The 12,490-nt window shown below is 31.1% G+C and overlaps 1 protein-coding gene across 2 annotated transcripts in view; it reads right to left on the bottom strand.

Annotated features, from left to right (window-relative positions):
• LOC143252850 (cell adhesion molecule Dscam1-like) overlaps positions 1-12,490 on the bottom strand; it is a 133,906-nt gene that overhangs the window by 98,540 nt on the left and 22,876 nt on the right. For both annotated transcript variants that reach the window (XM_076505622.1, XM_076505621.1), the window contains exon 2: positions 7,489-7,818. In XM_076505622.1, coding sequence (XP_076361737.1) covers positions 7,489-7,818 — 330 coding nt within the window. The remainder of the gene's footprint in view (positions 1-7,488; positions 7,819-12,490) is intronic.

Raw genomic sequence — 12,490 nt, forward strand, 5'->3', positions numbered from 1 at the left:
TCATGATCTTCGTAAAGCCATCTTTACCACTTGGAGTAACATTCCAGCCAGTCTTCTGCAAACGCTTATATCGACCATGCCAAAGCAAATATTTGCAGTTATTCGCAATGACGGCCGTGCAACTCACCACTGAGACCTCTTGTTGGGCATTTCCTACCCTGTTTAGGACTTCTTTTTTGGTATTTTATTAAACTTTTGACCAGCTACTATTTAGGCTAAATTCATAGTGTTCACATTTTCCCTATTAAATGCTAAATAGTTTTTTATTTCCCCTTTTCTTATTTTTATCTTTCGAAGCTGTACTCAAATATGTGTTTGAGTCTAACAACGCAAAATGTATATTTTTTCTTTATGCTCATTGGTCTTACGATTTTGGCTAGCAGTGTATATGTAATTTTGCTAGTTACTTAACAACACTCTTTAAAACTCAAGGAAAAAAGAAAGGTTGCGTTTTATTTATCGAATGTTCTAAAAACGTTTAAAGCCAAAGTCATTTTTCTACGTCACACAATGATACTTTCAAAACATTTCAATTCAAATAGCTTTCATTTTCCACTTCTATAATGTTAGCAGATCTGCCATACATATATATATGTGAATTAATTAAATTTAAAAGTCGAACTGGCACACGAACAAGGTACCCCGCTGGTAGGGTCTACGGATTTACAACGCTAAAATTAGCGGTTTGATTCCCCTCGGTGAACTCAGCAGATTGCCCAGTGTGGTTTTACTGTAAAAAACACGCATAAACAAGGAGCTTAGTATTTCAAAATAATCTCAGAAGAAAATGCATAAGTGAAGCTAAATTACTGCTATTAACTGGTTTAGTTATAAAATTTTGAAGAAATTTGATTAACACATGCTTGTATTGGGGAAAAAATTGAATTTAAAATTTTTAAGGTAAAGTTATAAAACCTATTAAGAATTAGTTTAAAAACTAATAGCTTGATATTACCGGTGGTGGACAAAGTACAGAGAGCCTGCTGTGTAGTTTTAAATCAAAAGATATAAACAAAAAATGTCAGCGTTGTGTATAAAATAATTTTCTTTTATTATAGCTTCTAAATGGAAGATAAAATGTTCTTCTGTTATAAAAAATATTATACCCGAAGAACCATTAGAAATTTTAATATTCAAGTCTAACCGATGGCTTCAAATGTTGAAATATAAGTATTATGTCTTTGTGGGATATATATCATAAATGTGATTACTTTTGTCCAAGTTACTTAAGTTAATCAAATTCTCGATGTATGTATATGTGAATATGAATAAATCAAAATTAAAAATATTATTCATGAAACAAAAGTTCAAATTAGCAATACATATTGAATAATTAATTGTTGTTGTAATTTCTATAAAATGTTAATACTCTTGGTTTTTAAAGTGAAAGAATATATTATAAACACTGAAACTTATCAATTTAGTAATGCTTACATATCTCATTCACCTGGTGAATTCAGGTAGCAAATTTATTAACCAAAATATTCAAAACACAAATAATATTACCAAAAGGGTTTTATCATACAAAGTAGCAAAAACATAAGTTCTAACTGTTTAATTAAGCTTTTAGAATTACGTTTGCCAGTTATGTAAAATAATTCTTATTTGTAATACAGAAATTATTTTTATTACAATCATTTTCTTTAATTTCATCAAAATAATTTGTTAGGTATTCTATTTAATAAAATTACAGGTTGCTTAATTGTAGTTTTAACAGAATTGTACATAAATCTGAATTTTATAGCATATGCAATTTAGGAATAACATAAAAAGGAGAGATAATTCTGTTTTGAGGTACATTTTTGAGGATCTTATTATTAGTTTAATTATATTTTTCTCAGTTAACTACTAATTGTAAACTGCCTGTAAAATTAATTTCATTGACAGCAATTTAGGTATAAAATCGTTTAAAGATAAACCAACATTACAACCTGTATCATCAGTTCATGTGTGCGTTTTCTTATAGCAAAGCCACATCGGGTTATCTGCTGAGTCCATCGAGTGGAATTGAACCCCTGATTTTGGCGTTGTAAACCCGTAGACTTATCGTTGTAACAGCGGTAGATAAAATACGTAAGGGGAGGGGTATTCAGTAATATAATTTTATAAGCTACTACCTATTGTATTTGATTAATGTTCTCCCCCAGTGGCACAGCCATATTTCTGCGGACTTATACTGCTCGAAACTGGATTTCGATACTCGTGATGGGCAGAGAACAGGGAGCCCATTGCGTAGCTTTGTGTTTAATCTAAGACAAAGATATTGATATTCTAATTTTAAACCTTTTCAGATATTTTGCAAAAACTTTAGACATTTCTAAAAGTTGAAGAATAATATACGTGTTATATGGAAATTGGTTGTTATTACATTCATAATAATTAGTTTTTGTAAAATCTATGTCGTTATATTATTAAGCACCTATCGTAATTTGTAATGTAGAAATAACTATTGACTCTCAATACATTAGCGGAAGCCACCCAGTGGCACAGCGGAATGCCTACGTACTCGTCCCACTAAAAACTAGGTTTCGATACTTGTGGTGGGCAGAGCACAAATAGCCCATGTACCTAACTTCAAACATCCCCCCAAGGCCAAATTTTAACGGAAATATGTTATTTTGAAAAGATGTATAGATATATATGTATAGGATGCTTAGAATTGGTGTGAAATCATAGGTGATTTGTAGCTTTTCTTAACTTCAGATATGTCCCTGATTATAGAACTATCAAAGTATGATAAGATTGAGGGACGCTGAAGAACTGAAGCAACGAATTCACGATGAGTATCACACGATTTATAATAACACCAATATGTTTGAAGTGTTTAAAGAGAATGGAAACTTTTAACTTGTTTTGAATTACATTGACAGTATGTCGGACGCATTCTGAAAAATTCGTTGAAGTGCTTATGGTTTCCAAACTCGTCGGAGTCTTGTATATATTATATAAGATTTATTAAAATAATCAGATATTTAGGTAAGTTCAAACTATAAACTTGTTTGTTATTAAATAGACTATATATAGCAGAAACCAAAGAGAGATTGTTGCACAAATGCTTACATAATGTTTTTAAATCAATTAATTGTTTATTGAATTTTATTGTATTTCTCTGATTGTCTTTACTGCAAGGAAATTATTCCTTTAAAACGATTTTGAGATACAGTATTTCTTAAATCAAAGTTTTCCATTGACTCAGCTGTAATTCTGAGGATTTATGAAGTTAAAAATCAGGTTTTGATATCCGTGGTAATTATATCACATACAGTCCATTGTGTAGCTTTATGTTTAACTGTAAACAAATTTAAAGTAAGAGAAATGGAATGTTGGAAATCTTGAAATAACCTGTAAAGATATAAAATTTTTAGTTTTGATGTATATCAGTTTTGTTTTTTGAAGGCTTTCTTTGATTCACTAATTTCGAAAATAATCTTTAATGGATGTTCAGACACATAAGAAAAAAGTTCCCCAGATATGTAGAATTAACATGGTCGTATTTGTGATCTATACAAATCCATTTATAAAGTAAGGGATTAGAAGTATGAACAAAATATTTTAAGGTTACAGTGTTGAACTATGTAGTTTAGCTCAATATGTTGTCCCTATATCTAGGTCAGTTGTGTAGAGTTTTAAGATACCTGGAGAATCTTTACTCTCTATATTTACTTATTAAATGACCACGGATGGCGTAGATAGTGTTTGCACTCCGGGAGAAACGACATTACATTTTTTTTCCTGTACTTTTTCAACTTTCTCGCTCTGACCGAGAACGTCTTGTAATACCTCTCGATAGATTATAAGTATGACTGTCTTTCATCATTGTAAATTCATTAGATTAGATTTAGGCTACAAGCACAGAAATAATATTTTTTTTCCAACTCAGTTTAAGTCACAAACTCAGATTTACTCTTATATTATATTTCATTTTGTACTTTTGTTAATGGTGTTTCTATTCTTTCAGAATAAGGGTTATCAGAACATCTTAAAACACCACGATAGCTAATAAATAAAATTCAGAGAGTAAACCCTCTACTGTATCAAGTTAATAAAACTAAAACAATTTTCTGCAGTAATATCTGCCAAAAACTGAATAAAAATTGTTGTTTTATTATAACTGTCAGTAAAGATTCAGACGTATTCGTATTAAAGACCTTGGAATTTATACTTCAGGTGTTTTATTCACTAAAAACTTAAAACTTCGTGATTAACTGATGAAAACTGAGTCAATAATTCTGCTATGTTATACAACAAAGAGATCTGAAACTAAACTTTCTTAACAATATCAAATGAAAAACTGAGACCGTAGCATTTCAACTGTATTACTTAGTAAACATGACCGAATCTATATCTCCATCTGTGATATCTACAAAATAAAAGTTGAGCTATTATATCTGCTGCATTATCACTGACAAAAACTGAAAATATACTGTTACGTTAGAACCTAGTGAGACAGTCATATTTATTAAAGTGAAACTATACATCTCCTGTTTATTCACCAGATAAATTTGAATCTTTAATTCTGCTAAAATATCTATCTAGAAAAGTAAAATATGTTCTACTTAATGAAGAAGGATGAAAGTTTAGTTCCTCTGCATTCTATAGATGAAATATAAATCTACAGTTTTTCTATACATCTAATGGAGAAAACTGGAAACATATTTTTTATTTCGTATTTACTAAAAAAAACCGAAAGCATGCTTATTTTGTAATAACCACTGAAACAGAAACTGACTCTACATTTCTACTGTCATATGAACTGGATAAAAAACGGGAACTATATTTTCGTTGTCTTACAAACTTAAAGAAACTGAAATCATATTAACTTTTCAATAAGAGTGAAACACAAACAAAGTAAAACTACACTTTCATTGTTTTGATTAATGAAGAACACGAAAAATTACATCTGTTATATCTGCTGGATAAAATTAAAATTATATTTCAGATTTTGTATCTGCTGAAACAAAAAGTGAAATCACGCTTCCACTGTCTTAACTGTTGAAGAAAACTAGATTTATATCTTTAATATCTTCTCAAAAAATAACTTAAACTATATGAGCTTTCTTACTTGCTTAAAAAAAACTGAAGCTGAATTACAGCTTTCTTATCTACTGAAATTATACTCCAGTTTCCATATCTAATGAAAAAAAAACTGAAACTGTGCTTCTGCTTTCTTATCCACCGAAATTGAAACAGTAGTTCAGGTTTTTTTACTTACTGATAATAACTGAAACTATACTTTGGTTGTATTATTCACGTAAACAAACTGAAATCAAAATTTTACTGTCTTACCTGTTAAAGAAGACTATATATCTTTAATGTCTATTGGAGAAAACAGAAACTATACATCAGCTTTGTTATCTATTGAGATAAAATTTGGATAACACTTTAATTGTCTTACTTGCTAAAGAACACTAGAATTACATCGTAAATAATTAGGGAAAAAAAATTAAAGTTTCAATGGAAAGTAAGGATCGTTGGCTATTTTTCTAATTACTAGAAAAATATAAAAAAATGCTATAAAAAGAAGTTCCTCTTTTGTTGGCAAATTTAAACTACTTCATTTAGCTAAACTGATCATAATGCCAATCAAAGTGAGGAACAAATATCGTTTTAAAATCTGTCCAACTACTATCACTTTATTTACTTGTGTGGTTTTTACTGCAGCGTATATTTTGTTTTAAATACTTCCTATAATAGGCCCGGCATGGCCAAGCGTGTTAAGGCGTGCGACTCGTAATCTGAGGGTCGCGGGTTCGCATCCACACCGCGCCAAACATGCTCGCCCTTTCAGCCGTAGGGGCGTTATAATGTACGGTCAATCCCACTATTCGTTGGTAAAAGAGTAGCCCAAGAATTGGCGGTGGGTGGTGATGACTAGCTGCCTTCCCTCTAGTCTTACACTGCTAAATTAGGGACGGCTAGCACAGATAGCACTCGAGTAGCTTTGTGCGAAATTCAAAAACAAACAAACTACCAAATTCTTATAGTAATTGTACGAATTATATTTTTTTCTTCTTATTTGTTCAGTTTTATATGTCCATGGAATGGACACGGTATCTATGACTTTTGGTATATTCATATCCCTGATAGCTATAACATTTACAAGAATTAAAACCACAATCACCAATTTATAAAATTTTGACCTTCAGGTAAGAGTAGGAATTAAATTTTATAAATGTATGATCGTGGTTTAAATTCTCGTTTTGTTACTTTTTATAGTAGTTTCCTTCTTCAGTTTAAAATTCATAATTTTTAATACTTATTTCTTGCTTTTTATGTTATACCTGTATAAAGTATATACTTTTAGAAACGTCGCTTGTCTATCTACCAATATGTCGAGCCATCCGTTTTATTGAAAATATACTTAAGTACGTGCATGATATGTTTACCATTTATATTCCACCTGTGTTTCTATATACATATGAACTTTTATCGCAATGTAAAAAGCGGATACCAACAGACCGGGCAAGTAAGCTGGAGGAAACGCATAGTGACAGTCCAAGCCCTCTAGGTGCTATCCCCTTTGATGCGATCAGATGGATAGGTAGTAGACGAAAAAAATAGCTGTTTTAGAGATTTTTTGATTGTTTTGTTATATGGAAATGTTAACGAGCTTATAGTGTATTATTTTTATACATGAGCATAATATTAATATATCTTAATCAATACTTAGAATAGTTGGTCTTTCGCTTAGGAATTCGACTGGGTGTTTATTTGGCGCGTGAATTACTTGTAATCCTTTTCGACCCTTACTAATGAATATTACCGTGCTTAAGCTATCTACTGAAGAAAATTGTAAATATATTTAAGCTTTCTTATGTAGTGAAAAATAAAACTTTTTCAACTGCTAAATAAAACACAATCTTACATTTATACTTCCGTATGTATTGTTTATACTGCCATATGTACTGTTGATTTATCTAATATGTAAATTAAACAGCTTTTCTTCGTCATATCCATGGAAGAAAATACAATTATTGTTAAGTTTCGTGTGCCTTTTTGTGTTATTCGAGCTAGAAACTCGTGGCTGGAAATAAAAACACAGAAGTTTTCTGTGTTCTTGAAGTGTGATCTAATTATTGGCGATCAGTTGTTGTGGAAATTCACGAATTTCTGCTTAGTTTAGGTTTAGAAGAGAAGTAGATTTTTGTAAATATCTACAGGAACAATCTGTATATAATATGTAAATTAGTACTAGCTCGTTATATTACTTAAAACATTGAAATTTTGTCATGATCTAAGATTCTTTTATAACAAAAAGTATGTATGATATTTTCATTTTTCTCAATAGTTAGACGTGACTCCTTGCAAGTTATTCCTTAACACATTAATTCAAATAAAAATAATAAAAATTTAAATGTAATTTGAAACAATATCTGAATTTTGAAATGCAAAACTTTAGCGTCTGATATTGCTATCATTGTGAAAGATGGCATTAACTAAATATACAACATTTACGAAAAGAAAGTTTAACATGAAAATTCAACTCACCTCCACGAACATGTACATCTCTGCTTCTTATGGAGCCTACTTTATTCGAAGCTATACATGTGTAAACTGCAGCGTGGATATCCTGTCTATAGTCCTCGGATTTGAAAGGCGAAAAGACTAATGTTCCGTCCGATTTAACGTATCTGATTCCGGTGACTGTATCAATCTGCCGACCCTCTCGCGTGGCCCACTGTATTTTGGGCCTTGGGTTTCCGGAAGCAGAGCATTTAATTAACGTTCTGCTATTATTTGAAAATTCTACAAGGTAGTCGGGCTCGATAGTAAAGATCGGACCTTGGAGATTGTCCTGCTGAGCTTTTCTGTTGCTTCCTATTAACGCAAAGGAAAGTGAATGTTATTGTTTAATCCAGTTTTCACCACAAGAGGGAAAAAACAAGGAGTAGATTTATCTTATTTAATCAAAATTATACAGTATCAAAATTTAGCTTGGCCTTTCAGCAACCATATGTTAGAAAAACAACGAAAAATAAGAAGTAAAACACAATAACGTGAGTGAGGCAGTGGAGAAAACAATAGCGAATTATCAACTAGACGGTGCAATAGACACTCCAACAGAATTTAAACATATAACATATGGAACGACAAAAATTCCAATGGTACAAACAGTATAATGAAATGATATTTTATTTATTTCTTACAGATATCAATAATACAACTAAACGCATCTAGATTATACATTCAAAACAATAACAACAAAAAATAGAGGACAATGAAAAGGAAATGTACAGGGGAATAATTCAAGCTTCACCAGAGGACGTTGATAAATTTTAAACGAAAAAAAATTAAGTAATGTGAGAAATATATTAATAAATATATATATAGATATACTAACAATTAAATAATACACACACACATATATAAATGTACTATGAAGATATTTTTTTATCAAACTAGCCAAAATTAAATAGTGTACAAATTAAATAGTAAAAGTGTGTCATTATAGTAGAGGTACTTGTTAACTAGCTTCATATGTCCGAATGAAATAAAACAAAAACTAGAAGCAGATAAGGATGTGAAACCCAAAATAGTACACATTGAAAGCTACAAGTGTTCTATTCACTGATGCTGGTATAACTACTTATGAATACATTTACTATATTGAGCTAACTATTTACACTTTTTGAGAACAACAGTGATTGATTAGGAAGTTTAAAGTCTTATACTGCTTTTTTTAATCCTATAATGCCATATAAAATTTAAGGATCCATATTCGTGGGTAGGCACAGCACAAATAAACCATTGCGTAGCACCGTGCTTGGCCCGGAATGGCCAAGCGTGTTAAGGCGTTCGACTCGTAATCCGCGGGTCGCGGGTTTGAATCTCGGTCCAACCAAACATGCTCGCCCTTTCACCCGTAGGGGCGTTATAATGTGTGCGGTCAATCCCACTATTCGTTGGTAAAATAATAGTCCAAGAGTTGGCGGTGGGTGGTGATGACTAGCTGCCTTTCCTCTGGTCTTACACTGCTAAATTAGGGACGGCTAGCGCAGATAGCACTTGTGTAGGTATGCGCGAAATTCAAAAAAAAAAAAACAGCACTGCATTTAAAATGAAAAAAATATCAATTTTTTAAACCAGCTCTCCAGTTAAATAGTTTTAAAATTCGGGCAACATGTGTTTGATATTTGGTACTGAACACTTACTTAATTTCTAACAACTTATGCTGTTTGAAACTATTAAGTTTTATTACATAATGTAGTATGTAGTATGTAGTATGATCATATTTTGATTTACCTGTTCTGTTTTTATACGCTAATTATTTAAATTAAAATCGGTTAGTTGCTTCCTTTTTTTACTTTCTTGTTTTGAGAGGTTAAAATAAGTACTGGAGTATTCTTTATTGAAACTATATGTTTATATACTAGTTAGAACATTCTTTCAATTGAGTAGTTTTTAATTCTAGTTCTTTCCAAATACTTATAAGCCTAATCGTTTTATTTTAGGGTGACATGCTTTTTATTTCATTTATTCTCGAACTTTAAAGTTTGCAGTAAGTTATTCAGCAAATGGTGGTTTTCCAGTTACATTATCGACAATTACTTCAGCTACTTTCCAGTACAAATATTTAAGTTACCCGATATAATGTCTGATAGCTATATAAATTATTAGCTGGAATACCGATAAATGTTTAATAAACAATACATATAATAAATATGTCAGGGAAATGTTATCAATGATTTTCATTTAAAGATTAGGGGAAACAAAAAAATGGCTAAGTTTGTTTGATTTATCAATTTGTATCTTAAAAAGACAATATGAATCAAAGTCTGTAGTTTTTTGAAAGACTATATAACTAAATCAATATTGGTAAGCTTTTCATCAATACTGAGGAATTTATAAACAAACAACCTCTTTTAGTCATACCGAAAATTTTGTACTAATTGATATTTGATGATGAGCAAAAAAGCTTCGAAATTTTGAGAATGTCAATACCACAGAGTCAGTTACTACCTACAGGCAATTTACCACTTTCTGTTCCAGGAATGTCATAACTCCAGAGAAAATTATTTTAACAATAGCTATCATCCCAGAGTTTGAAATGAAAAACAAAATAAAAAACCATTACTAAGCATTGTGACATTTCTTTATTTGTAGTTTAGCACAAAGTTACACAAAGGGCTATCTGTGTTCTGTCCACCACAGGTATCGAAATCTGGTTTCTAGCGTCATAAGTTCGCAGACTGTTGAGTATTGCCGTACTTAAAATGAGTAGCAGAGAATCCAGCACAGTATCAAGTAAGTTTATTCTTTGACAAGATTTATTAAAGATTTGTTGAACGAGATATTTACATGAAAGAAGGTAAGCAAACTAGCAACCAATAAAAACAAATGACCTGTTTTAGTTTGTTCTGTTTAATAATAAAATTCATCGATGTATTTTACGCTATCAACCACATATTTATTATTGTTACCATTTCTTCAAGATGATTTGAAACTTTTTTTAGCAAAGTGTACATATTTGATACTATTTTGTACATGCTATTTAAAATGTGGCTCTTAGAATATATGATTTTTTTCATTTCGTTCTGAAAAAACATTTGTTTCTTCGTTTTTGAATTTTGCGCAAAACTACACGAAAGCTACTTGCGCTAGCCATCCCTAATATAGCAGTGTACGACTCGAGGGAAGTCAGTTAAACATTGCTATTTAGCCCAAGCTCTTAAGCTACTCTTTTACAAACTAATAGTAGGATAGGCCGACACATTATAACGCCTCTATGACTAAAAGGGTGAGCACGTTTGGTGTAACGGAGATTCGAACCCGCGACCCTCAGGTTATGAGTCAAGCGCTCCTAACCACCTGGCCATGTCGTGCTGAACTGAAAAATGAATTAAAGTTTAAACACATGAGGTTGTTGAGTTCGTGCTTTTCAAACGCTGAAACGTTGAATGTATTGAAAATGTTATCAATACTGATAAATATCTCAAAATTTACATTTGCAGTTTGTATAATTCAGAATTCTCCAGAATCAAAAATTGTTTTGCAACATTCTGAAGAAGACATTGACATTTTAATAATTATTACAAGCATTAAAATGCGATGCCTATTTTCATTCGTGCATTGAAAATCGCCATATATTTTGCTTAATTAAATATAATGAAGGGGTAATTTTTTACTCCTTTAACAAAGAATATCAATCCTTTCGTACACATTCTTTATTTGTATTTAGTGAATAATTAAGAACAGCCTTGTATGTTGATCTTATATTATTCTGTTAGAGAATATATATATCGGATGTCTAAATAAAACTGCATTATTCTACTTAAACTGGTTCAACTAATTAAAATATACTACTTGTTTGAACTTCGCGCAGAGCTATACAATGGCTATCTGCACTAGCCGTTCTTAATTTAGCAGTGTAAGACTAGAGGGAAGGTGTAGTCATGGTGATATAGTCATCACCACCTACCGCTAATTTTGGACTACTCTTTTACAAACTGTAGTGAGATTGACCGCACATTATAACGCTCTTACGGCTGAAAGAGCAAGCATGTTTGGTGTGACTGGAATTCGAACCCGCAAGCAGCAGATTACGATTCGAATGCCTTAACTACCTGGCCATGCCGGGCCTATACTACAATTCCCTTTAAACAGAGTTTTCTGTTTAATCAAGTAGGAATAAAATGATTCTGAAGCAAATAATAAAATATTTAAATATTTATAAAATGAAAATATAGTTTTTATAGACAGTTTATTTTAACAATTTGAACAGAAAGAAATGCGTATCTTTATTTTTTTTATCTATAGAATACTTAAATAATTTAGATGAGGCCATTAAGGTTCAGAAAGAATTGTGAGCTCGAAAAAATGAAACGTGTTGGTTCTCACTCCTTTTACTTATTAATTCATTTTAAATTTTACCATAGAACTGCGATTTAAAAAAAATACACCTTTACATAGTATATCTTAGTAAAATTCCACTTTTTGTTATAACTATTTTCTTTATATATCACTACAAGTGAATTAACGAATATGAATTTTTTCATTCTTCGAATACGATGGGCCATAGATATCATGTTAAGAAACTATGACGTATCTATATAAACACGAAATATTTAACAATATTCGTGTCTTTGATAAAATGACCCTTAAAGGTGAACAACTGAATGCGCTTTAAAATTTGAAATTAATATTTAGTAGAATTAGGAACTTGAAAGTGAAATGCTCTAATACTTTTACAGTGTTGTTAAATGTTCCTATTTTGATAATTTTGTTCCAAGCGCAAATGTTTACACTGAGATAACCATGCTGTGTTATCTGCCTGGATCAGACTTTGAGTTTTAACTTTATAAGACAACACGTTTTCCGCAGAGCCATCCGAGTTTTTTCCCTAAACAATACATTTTTAAAACAAATTCACACTGATAGAGGTATTGATGTCAATTTTTCATCTCCATTTTAAAATTTATGACCCAATGAAATGAAAAACAAAACAAAACATTCTTCAGCTATAACAGGCAAGTTACAATGAAACCAATAA

This window comes from Tachypleus tridentatus, chromosome 6, assembly GCF_004210375.1.
Source record: "Tachypleus tridentatus isolate NWPU-2018 chromosome 6, ASM421037v1, whole genome shotgun sequence".
Lineage (NCBI taxonomy): Eukaryota > Metazoa > Arthropoda > Merostomata > Xiphosura > Limulidae > Tachypleus > Tachypleus tridentatus.